Source organism: Oncorhynchus tshawytscha, unplaced genomic scaffold, assembly GCF_018296145.1.
Source record: "Oncorhynchus tshawytscha isolate Ot180627B unplaced genomic scaffold, Otsh_v2.0 Un_contig_5348_pilon_pilon, whole genome shotgun sequence".
In the NCBI taxonomy this organism is placed as follows: domain Eukaryota; kingdom Metazoa; phylum Chordata; class Actinopteri; order Salmoniformes; family Salmonidae; genus Oncorhynchus; species Oncorhynchus tshawytscha.
Genome location: NW_024609519.1, coordinates 173,476 through 191,483, shown reverse-complemented (window position 1 = coordinate 191,483; position 18,008 = coordinate 173,476). Strand labels below are relative to the sequence as shown.

General features: G+C 45.5%; 1 protein-coding gene across 1 annotated transcript in view; it reads left to right on the top strand.

Annotated features, from left to right (window-relative positions):
- Positions 1–555: 555 nt before the first annotated feature.
- Positions 556–18,008, top strand: part of nbeal2 (neurobeachin-like 2) — a 117,447-nt gene continuing 99,994 nt past the window's right edge. Inside the window, exons 1-7 of the mRNA XM_042315698.1 lie at positions 556–853; positions 7,997–8,085; positions 10,693–10,809; positions 11,172–11,216; positions 11,505–11,586; positions 13,762–13,874; positions 15,536–15,618. Coding sequence (XP_042171632.1) covers positions 824–853; positions 7,997–8,085; positions 10,693–10,809; positions 11,172–11,216; positions 11,505–11,586; positions 13,762–13,874; positions 15,536–15,618 — 559 coding nt within the window. The 5' untranslated portion in view covers positions 556–823. The remainder of the gene's footprint in view (positions 854–7,996; positions 8,086–10,692; positions 10,810–11,171; positions 11,217–11,504; positions 11,587–13,761; positions 13,875–15,535; positions 15,619–18,008) is intronic.

Below are 18,008 nucleotides of genomic sequence, written 5' to 3'. Positions count from 1 at the left end.
AAGGACACGTGTTTATGGAAAGCCATAATGGCTAAACTTGGATCACAGATGAAGACGTGAGGGCATATTATATTTGTACTGAGACTTTTACTTGTGCCTTACTGTGCAGAGCAGGTACACATCGGTCAAGTAACTTATAATGACTGTCATACTGAAGCTATAGTCAGCTTTCCAGTGAACAGATCTAACACTTCCCAATACAAAAGTCATTCAGAAACACAGTTCTTCTTCAGAAAAATAAACCTATTATCACCTAGTCAGATATTTTGGGTTCCACAACAACTCATCGAACTGTTCAAACATTTTGTTCACAACCAACTGTGTTCCCACACACACGTCAGTCATTCTGAGAAGTAGAAGGCTGAGTACATGCAGTGCTAGATAGTTGGAGGATGCTGTTGGGTCGAGCCCTTACCGACATCCCCATCTGCTTCACAAATAGCTCCAGTAACTAAAGAGGAAGAGGCCTACTATGAAGAGGCTGAGTTTGAGCGTCGTGTGGAGGAAATGTGTTTCGGTTATAGTGACTTGACATTTCCTGGTTGCTTGACAGAAGGAGAGAGAGACGGAGCGAGTAAGCGACAGACGGACAGACAGACACTAGTGCTGATTAGGAGAGCGGGCTGGAGAACGACAGACACTAGTGCTGATTAGGAGCGATGTGCTACTTACTACTCTGAAGAGCTGAAGCACCCTGTGGGCCTGGTCTGGACCTACTGTTCTGACTCTGGACTCCCTGATAACCTAGGACCCAGGAGGGCTCACTGAGACTGGGTTCCTCTGAACCCCTTCTCCCTGCCCTCCCAGACACATGCAATGAGACATGGACTGGCCCACAAATGACAGTCAACTGGTAGGCTAATATTATAATTTCATTCTAGATTGATTACAGAAAACGAAGATATAAAATCTTCATCCACTCACATTGATGCACTGCATCTTACTGTATGTTGGATTTCACATCTGTTGCTAAACTCTGCTGATTTCAAAAGACGTTTGCTGAAGTTACACATTTGCCAGCAGTAGTGATCTTTAAACAGAGGGTTTCTGAAGTATGTTTTGGATTGTGCCTTGCAGCCATATTGATGCTGCTGCCAGCTGTTGACAATGTAGCTAACTTCCTCTATAGGGGCCTGTGGGCGTCTTTCAGGCTGCAAGCATCAACGAGGCATGGTTCATTACTAAACTAGCAGCAGTAGAAGTAGGCGTCTCATAGGGAAGTGCCTGACTAATTGTCAGGTCATGTGGTGTCACCTGATGTTGTTTGGGTGTAATGAGTCAGGTTTGCCCTTGTGGGAACTGTAGTCCCTCACTCCACACACCACCTGATGTTGTTTGGGTGTAATGAGTCAGGTTGGCCCTTGTGGGAATGTAGTCCCTCACTCCACACACCACCTGATGTTGTTTGGGTGTAATGAGTCAGGTTCTGTGGGAACTGTAGTCCCTCACTCCACAAAAATAGTCAGGTTGGCCCTTATCTGTAGTCCCTCACTCCACACACCGCCTGATGTTGTTTGGGTGTAATGAGTCAGGTTGGCCCTTTTGTCCCTCACTCCACACACCGCCTGATGTTGTTTGGGTGTAAAGTCAGGTCCCTTGAACTGTTCAAACACCGCCTGATTTGTTTGGGTGTAATGAGTCAGGTTGGCCCTTGTGGGAACTGTAGTCCCTCAACTGATGTGTTTGGGTGTAATGAGTCAGGTTGGCCCTTGTGGGAACTGTAGTCCCTCACTCATGTTGTTTGGGTGTAATGAGTCAGGTTGGCCCTTGTGGGAACTGTAGTCCCTGATGTTGTTTGGGTGTAATGAGTCAGGTGGCAGTGCTGTAGTCCCTCATGATGTTGTTTGGGTGTAATGCAGGTGGCCCTTGTGGGAACTGTAGTCCCTCACCCACATCCCCTGATGTGTTTGGGTGTAATGAGTCAGGTTGGCCCTTGTGGGAACTGTAGTCCCTCACTACAAGATGTTGTTTGGGTGTAATGAGTCAGGTTGGCCCTTGTGGGAACTGAGTCCCTCACTCCACACACCACCTGATGTTGTTTGGGTGTAATGAGTCAGGTTGGCCCTTGTGGGAACTGTAGTCCCTCACTCCACACACCGCCTGATGTTGTTTGGGTGTAATGAGTCAGGTTGGCCCTTGTGGGAACTGTAGTCCCTCACTCCAAGAGATGTTGTTTGGGTGTAATGAGTCAGGTTGGCCCTTGTGGGAACTGTAGTCCCTCACTCCAGGACACCACCTGATGTTGTTTGGGTGTAATGAGTCAGGTTGGCCCTTGTGGGAACTGTAGTCCCTCACTCCACACACCGCCTGATGTTGTTTGGGTGTACAGAGTCAGGAGAGTGGGAACTGTAGTCCCTCACTCCACACACCACCTGATGTTGTTTGGGTGTACTGAGTCAGGTGATTAGCCCTTGTGGGAACTGTAGTCCCTCACTCCACACACCACCTGATGTGTTTGGGTGTAATGAGTCAGGTTGGCCCTTGTGGGAACTGGTCCCTCACTCCACACCCACCTGATGTTGTTTGGGTGTAATGAGTCAGGTTGGCCCTTGTGGGAACTGTAGTCCCTCACTCCACACACCACCTGATGTTGTTTGGGTGTAATGAGTCAGGTTGGCCCAGGGAACTGTAGTCCCTCACCCACACACCACCTGATGTTGTTTGGACTCAGGTTGGCCCTCTGGGAACTGTAGTCCCTCACTCCACACACCACCTGATGTTGTTTGGGTGTAATGAGTCAGGTTGGCCCTTGTGGGAACTGTAGTCCTCCCCAGACACCACCTGATGTTGTTTGGGTGTAATGAGACATTGGCCCTTGTGGGAACTGTAGTCCCTCACACAACCACCTGATGTTGTTTGGGTGTAATGAGTCAGGTTGGCCCTAACTGTAGTCCCTATACACACCGCCTGATGTTTTGGGTGTAATGAGTCAGGTTGGCCCTTGTGGGAACTGTAGTCCCTCACTCCACACACCGCCTGATGTTGTTTGGGTGTAATGAGTCAGGTTGGCCCTAGAACTGTAGTCCCTCACTCCACACACCGCCTGATGTTGTTTGGGTGTAATGAGTCAGGTTGGCCCTTGTGGGAACTGTAGTCCCTCACTCCACACACCACCTGATGTTGTTTGGGTGTAATGAGTCAGGTTGGCCCTCTGTAGTCCCTCAGTGATGTTGTTTGGGTGTAATGAGTCAGGTTGGCCCTTGTGGCCTGTAGTCCCTCAGCCTGATGTTGTTTGGGTGTAATGAGTCAGGTTGGCCCTTTGGGAACTGTAGTCCCTCACTCCACACACCGCCTGATGTTGTTTGGGTGTAATGAGTCAGGTTGGCCCTTGTGGGAACTGTAGTCCCTCACTCCACACACCGCCTGATGTTGTTTGGGTGTAATGAGTCAGGTGGCCCTTGTGGGAACTGTAGTCCCTCACTCCACACACCGCCTGATGTTGTTTGGGTGTAATGAGTCAGGTTGGCCTGTGGGAACTGTAGTCCCTCACTCCACACACCGCCTGATGTTGTTTGGGTGTAATGAGTCAGGCTGGCAAGCCCTCATCAACACCGCCTGATGTTGTTTGGGTGTAATGAGTCAGGTTGGCCCTTGTGGGAACTGTAGTCCCTCACTAAACCACCTGATGTTGTTTGGGTGTAATGAGTCAGTTGAAGTAGTCCCTCTCACACACCACCTGATGTTGTTTGGGTGTAATGTGGTTGGCCTGTGGGAACTGTAATTGATGTTGTTTGGGTGTAATGAGTCAGGTTGGCCCTGTGGGAACTGTAGTCCCTCACCCACACACCACCTGATGTTGTTTGGGTGTAATGAGTCAGGTTGGCCCTTGTGGGAACTGTAGTCCCTCACTCCACACACCACCTGATGTTGTTTGGGTGTAATGAGTCAGGTTGGCCCTTGTGGGAACTGTAGTCCCTCACTCCACACACCACCTGATGTTGTTTGGGTGTAATGAGTCAGGTTGGCCCTTGTGGGAACTGTAGTCCCTCACTCCACACACCGCCTGATGTGTGGAAGAAAATAACACTCCTCGTTCTCACGTGAAGAAGGCTTTGCGTCTCTCTAACGTTGGGCTCTGTGTGAAGTCAGGGTCGGTCTTCACTTCAACACCATGCTGTTTCTTTTCTCCCTAGTAGAAAGCTGAGCTGATGTAGCATGTCTCTGTGTGACTGTAATGGAGCTAGCAAACTAGGTTTAAAGTGTCTCTGTCACAGTGCACCATCACTAGATGTTCTTAGATGATTTGAACGTGAGACGTCAGTTGCACATCAATGAATGTTACCACTGACCTCTATCTCTACGACTGATAACATATGTTCCTAAGATAGATTGATATGTTGATAGGGTGAGGGAGGCTTATACTGAGCCACACTGCAATAGTAGATAGTCCTCAGTCTCTCTGTGGTGCTCTAGTTGTTTAGTGACATCATTAGTAGATAGTACTCAGTCTCTGTGTGGTGCTCTAGTTGTTTAGTGACATCATTAGTAGATAGTCCTCAGTCTCTCTGTGGTGCTCTAGTTGTTTAGTGACATCAATAGTAGATAGTACTCAGTCTCTGTGTGGTGCTCTAGTTGTTTAGTGACATCAATAGTAGATAGTACTCAGTCTCTCTGTGGTGCTCTAGTTGTTTAGTGACATCAATAGTAGATAGTACTCAGTCTCTCTGTGGTGCTCTAGTTGTTTAGTGACATCATTAGTAGATAGTACTCAGTCTCTCTGTGGTGCTCTAGTTGTTTAGTGACATCATTAGTAGATAGTACTCAGTCTCTCTGTGGTGCTCTAGTTGTTTAGTGACATCAATAGTAGATAGTACTCAGTCTCTCTGTGGTGCTCTAGTTGTTTAGTCAATAGTAGCCTGGGTTCCAGTCTGTTTCTGCTCGCTTGCCACAACTCCTTGGCTTGACAATGACAGCAATGGAGTAGGAAAGAGCACAAACAGATCTGGGACCAGGCTAGATGAGGCTATGTGAGAGATGGGAAACAGATCTGGGACCAGGCTAGAAGAGGCTATGTGAGAGATGGGAAACAGATCTGGGACCAGGCTAGATGAGGCTATGTGAGAGATGGGAAACGTAGTGTGACTTGATAGTTGTTTATGATGAGGCAGATAAGAGCTAGTAGATAGAACCTCAGTAGAACTCTGTATACTGTCCCTGTGCTCTAGTTGTTTACATGTGTTACAGAACCTAGTAGAACTCTGTATACATGTCCCTGTGTTATAGAACCTACAGTAGAACTCTGTATACATGTTCCTGTGTTATAGAACTACAGTAGAACTCTGTATACATGTTCCTGTGTTACAGAACCTGCTCTGTATACATGTCCCTGTTTAGAACATCAATACATGTCCCTGATAGAACCTACAGTCTACTGTCCCTGTGGTGCTCTAGTTTATTTAGTGAATCAATGTCCCTGTTAGAGAACCTACAGTAGAACTCTGTGGTTCCTGTGTTACAGAACCTACAGTAGAACTCTGTATACATGTTCCTGTGTGGTGAACTCTGTATACATGTTGTTTAGAACCTGACATCAATAGTAGATAGTACTCTGTATACATGTTCCTGTGTTATAGAACCTACAGTAGAACTCTGTATACGTGTCCCTGTGTTATAGAACCTACAGTAGACTCTGTATACATGTTCCTGTTACAGAACCTACAGTAGAACTCTGTATACATGTCCCTGTTACAGAACCTACAGTCTCTGTATACTGTCCCTGTGTTATAGAACCTACAGTAGAACTCTGTTTACATGTTCCTGACAGAACCTACAGTAGAACTAGTATACATGTCCCTGTGTTACAGAACCTACAGTAGAACTCTGTTTACATGTCCCTGTTACAGAACCTACAGTAGAACTCTGTATACATGTCCCTGTTATAGAACCTACAGTAGAACTCTGTAACGTGTCCTGTGGAACTTGACAATGACAGCAATGGAGTTAGGAAAAGAGACAAACAGATCTGGGACCAGGTAGAACTGAGGCATGTCCCTGTTACAGAACCTGAGAAACAGATCATGGGAACCAGGCTAGAACTGAGTGTCCCTGTGTTATAGAACCTGAGAAATGTTCAGATCTGGGACCAGGCTAGAACTCTGTATAGGCTATGAACCTGAGAGATGGGAAACAGATCTGGGACCAGGCTAGAAGAGGCTATGTCCCTGAGAGATGAACCTACAGATCTGTATACCATGTCCCTAGATGAGGTCCCTATGTGAGAACCTACAGTGGAAACAGATGTCCCCAGGCTATAGAACCTATGTGAGAGATGAGAAACAGAACCTCTGGGACCAGGCTAGACAGAGGCTCTGTGTGTTATAGAACCTGGGAACAGATCTGTCCCTGGTTATAGAACCTACAGGCTATGTAGAACTCTGTATACATGTTCTGGGACCAGTAGAACTGTATACATGTCCCTGTGTTAGAGATGGAACTCTGAAATGTCCCTGTTAGAACCTACAGTAGAACTCTGATAGGATGTTCCTGACAGAACCTAGTAGAACTCTGATGATGGCAGAACCTAAGAGAACTCTGTATACATGTCCCTGTTACAGAACCTACAGTAGAACTCTGTATACATGTCCCTGTGTTATAGAACCTACAGTAGAACTCTGTATACATGTCCCTGTGTTATAGAACCTACAGTAGAACTCTGTATACATGTTCCTGTTTACAGAACCTACAGTAGAACTCTGTATACATGTCCCTGTTACAGAACCTTAGAACTCTGTAGAAACCTACAGTAGAACTCTGTATACATGTCCCTGTGTTATAGAACCTACAGTAGAACTCTGTATACATGTCCCTGTTACAGAACCTACAGTAGAACTCTGTATACATGTCCCTGTGTTATAGAACCTACAGTAGAACTCTGTATACATGTCCCTGTGTTATAGAACCTACAGTAGAACTCTGTATACATGTTCCTGTGTTATAGAACCTACAGTAGAACTCTGTATACATGTTCCTGTAGAACTCTGTTATAGAACCTACAGTAGAACTCTGTATACATGTTCCTGTGTTATAGAACCTACAGTAGAACTCTGTATACATGTCCCTGTGTTACAGAACCTACAGTAGAACTCTGTATACATGTCCCTGTTACAGAACCTACAGTAGAACTCTGTATACATGTCCCTGTTACAGAACCTACAGTAGAACTCTGTATACATGTCCCTGTGTTATAGAACCTACAGTAGAACTCTGTATACATGTCCCTGTGTTACAGAACCTACAGTAGAACTCTGTATACATGTCCCTGTTACAGAACCTACAGTAGAACTCTGTATACATGTCCCTGTGTTACAGAACCTACAGTAGAACTCTGTATACGTGTCCCTGTGTGATCGTTGAAGGCCAGTCACCCTGTCCCTTTCCATTTAAAGCACAGTATTTAATGGAGTTAAGGATGGATAAGTTGATTGATGATGAAAGGAAGCCACATTCTTTGTGCATAAATCATGTACATGACTTAACCAATGTTTTATTTATTTGGCCTATAAATAAATGCATAGCTTGTTCCTTTCGTGGTCGTGTTTTTCAGCCATAGGCCTACTATTTAGAAAAAAGGCTTGAATGCATTATCTCATATGCTCCTGAATGTGCCATCACTTTCGTAAGGTTGCTGTAACTTCCTGTTGCAAAAACAAGAGACGTCAGCCCCCTCACGTTGTTGTTTAGAGTCTGAGTGTAACACACTGCATAAGGACAACCTGTTCGCACGGTGACCAGAAAACATCAACCACAGGGTCCAGTCCTATAAACGGAATGTTAACGTGCACTGGTCCACGTGCACTGTGCTTTTCCCATGTTGTGTTTACTAGTTCTGCACGTGTGACTTCAGAATCAGAAAATGTTATTGCCATGCAACAAATGTTGCCAGGGATTTCCCTTGGTGTTGTACCGAGAAGCATCAATCACATCAACCCAGATCAGACTTGTGCCAGTATGACTGGAGACTCATCCTCTGTCTCTCTTCCCCTCCTCCCTCCTGCAGAAAGATGAGGGCTGCCTGCAGCAGTGGCTGGAGGCTTTTGTGGCTTCCTTTGAGAAGCTTGTTTATGTGCAGTCACTGGAGCCTCGCAGGTGAGTTGACTGATTGGCTCAAATGTATTCCCTTTGTCCCAAATTGCAATCTATTCCCTGTACTACTTTTGACCAGATCCTAGATCTGTAACAAGGGGAATCCTCAGGGCACTGATCACAGGGTGTGTGACCAGCTGGCTGATACCTTGTGATCTAAAAGGCATAAAAGTGGATCTGAGCAATGAGATAGTTGGAAAAGTAGTTAATTTTAAATAAACTGCAGACTTGGAAAGTAAATTCACATGTCTGGGGGCTAAAACAAACACAGTCTCTTCCACACAGTCAGGAAACGCCTTCAGGGAAACACAGGCCCTGATTACACATCTCAGGACCACGTGCCAATTAGCCACACCCACCAATTAGCCACACCCACTAATTAGGCAACATAATGAGCCATGCTAAAACAACAGGACATGTTAGGAGATGATAGAAAGTGCAGGTTGAGCTGAAATAGAAAATAAATAACATTACTTCACAGTAATCTACACTTTAAAAATGTCAATAAAATATACATTTTGTCCATAGTGAAGGGCTCTCTTTCACAGATGGGATAACCTCATTGACATTTTGAAAGTAACATTGAAAGTCACATTGTTGTATGCACATCACATTATAGGAGCATTATTAGTGTGCAGGCAGGTTCTTTCTTTAATTCATCAATATGTTACCAAATCCCTGCTGAGGGAGGCATACTGTAGGCTACAGGTGGTTTGTGTCCAACTGAGTTGGATGAACTCTGACCTTATTACCAATCCAGAGGTGTAATTTTGACATGTTTATAGTAAAGTAGTAAAACAGCACCATCCTCTCTCTCATCTCTTCTTCTTCCTCTCGCCTTCCTCTTCCCCACTCCGCTCCTCTCCACCACCTGTTCTCCCCGACCCATTCTCCTCGTCCTGCTCCCCTTTCTCTTTCCTCTCCCCTCTCTCTCCTCTCCCCTTTCTTTTCTCTCCCCTCTTTCCTCTCCCTTTCCTTCCCTCCCCTCCCTCTTTCCCTCTCTCTCTCCCCTTCCCCTCTCCCTCTCCCTTTCCTCTCTCTCTCCTTTCTCTTCCCTCTCCCCTCCCTCTCTCCCCTCCCCTCTCCCCTTTCTCTTCCCTCCCCCTCCCTTTCCCTCTCCCCTCTCCCTTTCTCTCCCCTTTCTCTCCCTCTCCCCCTCCCCCCCCTCCCCTCTTTTCCCCCCTCCCTCTTTTCTCTCTCCCTTCCCTCTCCTTTCCCCTCTCCCCTCTTCCTCCCCTTTCTCTTCCCTCCCTCTTTTCTCTCTCCCTTTCTCTCTCCCTCATCCCCCTCTTTCTCCCTCTTCCATTTCTCTTCCTCTCCCTCTCTTTCTCTCTCCCTCTCCCCTTTCTCTCCCCTTTCCTTCCCTCTCCCCCTTTCTCCCTTTCTCTCCCCTTTCTCCTCCCCTCTCCCTTTTCTCTCCCTCCCCTTTCTCTTCCCCCTCCCCCCTCTTTTCCTCTCCCCTCTCCTCTTCCCTTTCCCTTCCTCTCCCCTCCTCTCCCTCTCTTCCCTCTCCCCTCCCTCTTTCTCTCCCCTCTCTTTTCTCCCCTTTCTCTTCCCTCTCCCCTTTCCTCTTTCCTCTCCCCTTTTCTCTCCCCTTTCTCTCCCCTCCTCTCCCCCTCTCTCTCCCCCTTTCTCCCCTTTCCCTTTCTCTTCCCTCTCCCTCTCCCCTCTTCCTCCCTCTCTTCCCTCTTCTCCCCTCCCTCTCTTCCCTCTTCCTTTCTTCTCTCCCCTCCCCTCTTTCTCTCCCCTTTCTTCCCTCCCCCCTCCCTCTCCCCCTCTTCTCCCCTCTCCCCTCTCCTCCCTTTTCTCCCCCTCTCCCCCTCTTTCCCTCCCTCCTCTTTTCTCTCCCCTCTCCTCCCCTTTCTCTCCCTCTTCCCTCTCCCCTCCCTCTTCCCCCTCTCTCTCCCCTTTCTCTTCCCTCTCCCCTCCCTCTTTCCTCTCCCCTCTCTCTTTTCCCCTCTTTCCTCCCCCTCTCCTCTCTCCCTCCTCTCTCCTCTCCCTCTCCCTCCCCTCTCTCTCCCCTCCTCTTTCCTCTCCCCTCTCCTCTTTCTCTTCCCTCTCCCCTCTCCCCCCTTTTCCTCTCCCCTCTCTCCCCCTTTCTTCCCTCTCCCCTCCCTCTTTCCTCTCCCCTCCCCCTTTCTCCCCTCCCCCTCCCCTCTTCCCTCTCTCCCTCTCTCCTCCCCTTTCTCTTCCCCCTCTCCCCTCCCTCTTTCCTCCCTCTCTCTCTTTCTCTTCCCCTCCCTCTCCTCTTCCCCTCTCTCCCCTCTTCCCTCCCCTCTTTTCTCTCCCTCTCCCTCCTCCCCTTTCTCTCCCTCCTCTTCCCTTCTCTTCCCTCCTCCCCTTCCTCTCCCTCTTCCCTCTCTCTCCCTCTTCTCCTCTCCTCTTCCTCTCTTCCCTCTTCTCCCCTCCCTCTTTTCTCTCCTCCCCTTCCTCTCCCTTTCCCTCTCTCTCCCTCTTCCCTCTCCTCTTCCTCCTCTTCCCTTCTTCTCCCCTCCCTCTTTTCCCTCTCCTCCCCTTCCTCTCCCTTTCCTCTCTCCCTCTTCCCTCTCCTCTTCCTCCTCTTCCCTCTTCTCCCCTTCCTCTTCCCCTCCCTCTTTCCTACATTCTCAGGCTGGAGAACTATATTACGGAGGTTCCCCTCATACCCAGGGACATACTGGTGTTCTTCAGTGACCAGCTATCACACAGTGCCATTCACCTCTCTGGGGGCGACAGTAACAACAGCACCCTGCTCCTCTCTGGGGGCGACAGTAACAACAGCACCCTGCACCCCTGGGGGCTGGGGCACCCCTCTGGGGGCGACAGTAACAGCACCCTGCACCCCTCTGGGGGCGACAGTAACAACAGCACCCTGCACCCCTCTGGGGGCGACAGTAACAACAGCACCCTGCACCTCTCTGGGGGCGACAGTAACAACAGCACCCTGCACCTCTCTGGGGGCGACAGTAACAACAGCACCCTGCACCTCTCTGGGGGCGACAGTAACAACAGCACCCTGCACCCCTCTGGGGGCGACAGTAACAACAGCACCCTGCACCTCTCTGGGGGCGACAGTAACAACAGCACCCTGCACCTCTCTGGGGGCACCACCCTGCACCCCTGCTGCTTATTAAGTTCTTCATTATCGTCTGCAGGTAGACCTTATATGTTCTATGACCCTCAGTTCACCCCTTTGTTGAATGACTCTGCCCATCATTTCTACCCATGACTGATGCTAGATAACAAGAACAAATCTGCTAGAAGCTGATGCTAGAAAACATGAAAAGATCTGCTAGAAGCTGATGCTAGAAAACATGAAAAGATCTGCTAGAAGCTCATGCTAGATAACATGAGAAAAATCTGCTAGAAGCTCATGCTAGATGACAGTGAGATCAGAAAAAGATTGGTGACAATTTAATGATCTGAGTCTCTCTGTTCTTCAGGAATATGGAAAACATTGACCCAGAGAAGACCCCAGGCTTTGTCTTCGAGACCATTAAACTGTTAAACTTCTGCTTGACTCAGGTAAGACACAATCCTAGATGAACCTCATATACACACACACACACTTAAGTTACACATTAGTAATTTTCAACAATGGAGGATCTGCAAACTATACAATATCACTCATTCATACTCTAGATTAATATACTTTTACTTTTGAGCCAGAATGATAATATACTGTCTATTGAGCCAGAATGATAATATACTGTCTATTGAGCCAGAATGATAATATACTGTCTATTGAGCCAGAATGATAATATACTGTCTATTGAGCCAGCATGATAATATACTGTCTATTGAGCCAGAATGATAATATACTGTCTATTGAGCCAGAATGATAATATACTGTCTATTGAGCCAGAATGATAATATACTGTCTATTGAGCCAGAATGATAATATACTGTCTATTGAGCCAGAATGATAATATACTGTCTATTGAGCCAGAATGATAATATACTGTCTATTGAGCCAGAATGATAATATACTGTCTATTGAGCCAGAATGATAATATACTGTCTATTGAGACAGAATGATAATATACTGTCTATTGAGACAGAATGATAATATACCGTCTATTGAGACAGAATGATAATATACTGTCTATTGAGACAGAATGATAATATACTGTCTATTGAGACAGAATGATAATATACCGTCTATTGAGACAGAATGATAATATACTGTCTATTGAGACAGAATGATAATATACTGTCTATTGAGACAGAATGATAATATACCGTCTATTGAGACAGAATGATAATATACCGTCTATTGAGACAGAATGATAATATACCGTCTATTGAGACAGAATGATAATATACCGTCTATTGAGACAGAATGATAATATACTGTCTATTGAGACAGAATGATAATATACCGTCTATTGAGACAGAATGATAATATACCGTCTATTGAGACAGAATGATAATATACCGTCTATTGAGACAGAATGATAATATACCGTCTATTGAGACAGAATGATAATATACCGTCTATTGAGACAGAATGATAATATACCGTCTATTGAGACAGAATGATAATATACCGTCTATTGAGACAGAATGATAATATACCGTCTATTGAGACAGAATGATAATATACCGTCTATTGAGACAGAATGATAATATACCGTCTATTGAGACAGAATGATAATATACCGTCTATTGAGACAGAATGATAATATACCGTCTATTGAGACAGAATGATAATATACCGTCTATTGAGACAGAATGATAATATACCGTCTATTGAGACAGAATGATAATATACCGTCTATTGAGACAGAATGATAATATACCGTCTATTGAGACAGAATGATAATATACCGTCTATTGAGACAGAATGATAATATATACCGTCTATTGAGACAGAATGATAATATACCGTCTATTGAGACAGAATGATAATATACCGTCTATTGAGACAGAATGATAATATACTGTCTATTGAGACAGAATGAAATATACTGTCTATTGAGACAGAGAATGCAGTGGAGACGAGAAGAATACTATCCTATAAATCCACATTACATTTTTCCACCTAAAAGAAACAGAACTGGTTTCCTGAGAATAGAGGAGTGGGTGTGTGGCTGACCTGTGCATTGTGTTGTGGAATGTGTCTATATTGTCAGTATTGTTTGTGAAGAGTGTCATAAATAGGAATGTGTATTTAGAAGTGAAGAGTGTCATAAAGAGGAATGTGTATTTAGAAGTGAAGAGTGTCATAAAGAGGAATGTGTATTTAGAAGTGAAGAGTGTCATAAAGAGGAATGTGTATTTAGAAGTGAAGAGTGTCATAAAGAGGAATGTTTATTTAGAAGTGAAGAGTGTCATAAAGAGGAATGTGTATTTAGAAGTGAAGAGTGTCATAAAGAGGAATGTGTATTTAGAAGTGAAGAGTGTCATAAAGAGGAATGTGTATTTAGAAGTGAAGAGTGTCATAAAGAGGAATGTGTATTTAGAAGTGAAGAGTGTCATAAAGAGGAATGTGTATTTAGTAAAAGTGTGTAGCTGTGTTTGTTATTATTTGCTCTGAGATGTCTTTGTTTTGAAAGCCCACTCAAGGTCAAGTAAATATGTGTGTGTGTGTGTGTGTGTGTGTGTGTGTGTGTGTGTGTGTGTGTGTGTGTGTGTGTGTGTGTGTGTGTGTGTGTGTGTGTGTGTGTGTGTGTGTGTGTGTGTGTGTATGTGTTTCAGCTGAAGAAGCAGCCTGCGGATCAGTCGTCCCTCCAGACAGTGATTCAGTATGGCCTAATGCTGTTGGAGAGTCTCTTTGACCCTTATAATACATGGAGGAGACGCCTGACAGGGTGCGTGTGTACGTCCGTGTCTACGTCCGTGTGTACGTCCGTGTGTACGTCCGTGTGTACGTCCGTGTGTACGTCCGTGTGTACGTGTACGTCCGTGTGTACGTCCGTGTGTACGTCGGTGTGTACGTCCTTGTGTATGTCCGTGTGTACGTCCGTGTGTACGTCCGTGTGTACGTCCGTGTGTACGTGCGTGTGTACGTCCGTGTGTACGTCCGTGTGTACGTCTGTGTGTACGTCCGTGTGTACGTCCGTGTGTACGTGCGTGTGTACGTGCGTGTGTACGTGCGTGTGTACGTGCGTGTGTACGTCCGTGTGTACGTCCGTGTGTACGTCCGTGTGTACGTACGTGCGCCCCCTACCCATGTTTTGAAGCTGGGTGGAGACAGACTGTTGGACTGTGTGTGTTTTGAAGCTGGGTGGAGACCGCCTGTTGTACTGTGTGTGTTTTGAAGCTGGGTGGAGACAGACTGTTGGACTGTGTGTGTTTTGAAGCTGGGTGGAGACAGACTGTTGGACTGTGTGTGTTTTGAAGCTGGGTGGAGACCGACTGTTGGACTGTGTGTGTTTTAAAGCTGGGTGGAGACCGCCCGTTGGACTGTGTGTGTTTTAAAGCTGGGTGGAGACCGCCCGTTGGACTGTGTGTGTTTTGAAGCTGGGTGGAGACCGCCTGTTGTACTGTGTGTGTTTTGAAGCTGGGTGGAGACAGACTGTTGGACTGTGTGTGTTTTGAAGCTGGGTGGAGACAGACTGTTGGACTGTGTGTGTTTTGAAGCTGGGTTGAGACCGCCTGTTGGACTGTGTGTGTTTTGAAGCTGGGTGGAGACCGCCCGTTGGACTGTGTGTGTTTTGATAAAGCTGGGTGGAGACCGCCCGTTGGACTGTGTGTGTTTTGAAGCTGGGTGGAGACCGCCCGTTGGACTGTGTGTGTTTTGAAGCTGGGTGGAGACTGCCCGTTGGACTGTGTGTGTTTTGAAGCTAGGTGGAGACCGCCTGTTGGACTGTGTGTGTTTTGAAACTGGGTGGTGACCGCCTGTTGGACTGTGTGTGTTTTGAAGCTGGGTGGAGACCGCCTGTTGAACTGTGTGTGTTTTGAAGCTGGGTGGAGACCACTGTTGAACTGTGTGTGTTTTGAAGCTGGGTGGAGACCGCCTGTTGAACTGTGTGTGTTTTGAAGCTGGGTGGAGACCACCTGTTGAACTGTGTGTGTTTTGAAGCTGGGTGGAGACTGCCTGTTGAACTGTGTGTGTTTTGAAGCTGGGTGGAGACCACCTGTTGAACTGTGTGTGTTTTGAAGCTGGGTGGAGACTGCCCGTTGGACTGTGTGTGTTTTGAAGCTGGGTGGAGACTGCCCGTTGGACTGTGTGTGTCAGTATGTCTGTGTCTTTGTGTGTGTGGTGAAGGACCATGTCGAGGGCAGACTGTTTAAACCCAACCCAAGGCCTTATCTCTGCATGTTCATCTGTAGTGGATGACGGTGTTGCTGCAACAGCTCTTATCTCTGTCTCCTTAAGGGTGCATCCCAAATGGCACCCTACTCCCTATTTAGTGCACTACTTTAGACCAGAGCCCTGTGGGGAACTACATGGAGAATAGGATGCTTTTTGGTACGGAGGCCAAGTCTGTAGGCCTGCTGTAAATATGTGTGTGTGTGTTTTTTTTAGGGAGGAGGTGAGCATGGTGGAGAGGAGCAAGTATAAGTTCTCCCCTCTCCCCTTAACAGAGGAGCTGCCTGCTCTATTCCATGGTGAGGCACCTCACTCACTCACTCACTCACTCAGGCCTCCCTCCTACAACACACTATCCTGAGTAACTTCTCTCTTACAGCCTATGGTCCCAATTGTACTACTCCTTCCTCAAAACAGCTTCCACTGAGTCCCACTTCATTCAGCACCCCTCTATTCATATATATCTCTGTGTATTAACTACGTCTATTCATATATATCTCTGTATATATTAACTACCTCTAATTCATATATATCTCTGTATATATAACTACGTCTATTCATATATATCTCTGTGTATTAACTATGTCTATTCATATATATCTCTGTATATATAACTACGTCTATTCATATATATCTCTATATTAACTACGTCTATTCATATATATCTCTGTGTATTAACTATGTCTATTCATATATATCTCTGTATATATAACTACGTCTATTCATATATATCTCTGTATTAACTACGTCTATTCATATATATCTCTCTGTATTAACTACCTCTATTCATATATATCTCTGTATATTAACTACGTCTATTCATATATATCTCTGTATATTAACTACGTCTATTCATATATATCTCTGTATATATAACTATGTCTATTCATATATATCTCTGTATATTAACTACGTCTATTCATATATATCTCTGTATTAACTACCTCTATTCATATATATCTCTGTATTAACTACGTCTATTCATATATATCTCTGTGTATTAACTACGTCTATTCATATATATCTCTGTATATTAACTACGTCTATTCATATATATCTCTGTATTAACTACGTCTATTCATATATATCTCTGTATTAACTACCTCTATTCATATATATCTCTGTATATATAACTACGTCTATTCATATATATCTCTGTATATATAACTACGTCTATTCATATATATCTCTGTATATATAACTACGTCTATTCATATATATCTCTGTATTAACTACCTCTATTCATATATATCTCTGTATATATAACTACGTCTATTCATATATATCTCTGTATATATAACTATGTCTATTCATATATATCTCTGTATATATAACTACCTCTATTCATATATATCTCTGTGTATTAACTACGTCTATTCATATATATCTCTGTATATATAACTACTCAGACTACCTTTATACTAGCCTGTTCTCCTGTTCCAGTAATATACAGCTTTCCTTTAGGCTGCTCAAAATGTACTTTTCTCCCTTTGGAGAAACACAGTGGGCAAGAGTCCAGTCGATATGTTCTGTCTTGATCTAAATTGAATGATGTTATTTTCTAATTAGCAGTGTTCTCTCACTGGGATCTTAGTTTATTAAACGCTTCTGTTGCTAGTGTCCTTTGATTAGCACGGAGCTAATCTGTAAACCATGTGGGAAACCTGTCTGGACAAGTTGAGTCTGTAGATTACAGAAAGCTCGACATGACTGTTAACACCATGCTATTGAGAGAGGGAAGTGGTTGAGCTGCATCCCAGTGGGCACTGTATTCACTATATAGTGCAGTGCTTTTGACCAGAGCCCAGTGGGCACTGTATTCCCTATATAGTGCAGTGCTTTTGACCAGAGCCCAGTGGGCACTGTATTCCCTATATAGTGCAGTGCTTTTGATCAGAGCCCAGTGGGCACTGTATTCCCTATATAGTGCAGTGCTTTTGACCAGAGCCCAGTGGGCACTGTATTCCCTATATAGTGCAGTGCTTTTGACCAGAGCCCAGTGGGCACTGTATTCCCTATATAGTGCAGTGCTTTTGACCAGAGCCCAGTGGGCACTGTATTCCCTATATAGTGCAGTGCTTTTGATCAGAGCCCAGTGGGTACTGTATTCCCTATATAGTGCAGTGCTTTTGACCAGAGCCCAGTGGGCACTGTATTCCCTATATAGTGCAGTGCTTTTGACCAGAGCCCAGTGGGCACTGTATTCCCTATATAGTGCAGTGCTTTTGACCAGAGCCCAGTGGGCACTGTATTCCCTAAATAGTGCAGTGCTTATGACCGGAGCCCAGTGGGCACTGTATTCCCTAAATAGTGCAGTGCTTTTGACCAGAGCCCAGTGGGCACCGTATTCCCTAAATAGTGCAGTGCTTTTGACCAGAGCCCAGTGGGCACCATATTCCCTAAATAGTGCAGTGCTTTTGACCAGAGCCCAGTGGGCACCGTATTCCCTAAATAGTGCAGTGCTTTTGACCAGAGCCCAGTGGGCACCATATTCCCTAAATAGTGCAGTGCTTTTGACCAGAGCCCAGTGGGCACCGTATTCCCTAAATAGTGCAGTGCTTTTGACCAGAGCCCAGTGGGCTCAGCCTCTGGTGTGTATAATACTGCTAGCTGTTGTTGGACCTATTACTAAGGCTTATGGCATCTCCATTGTCTTGATACATAACCTTGCCTAACGAGGGCTCAACCC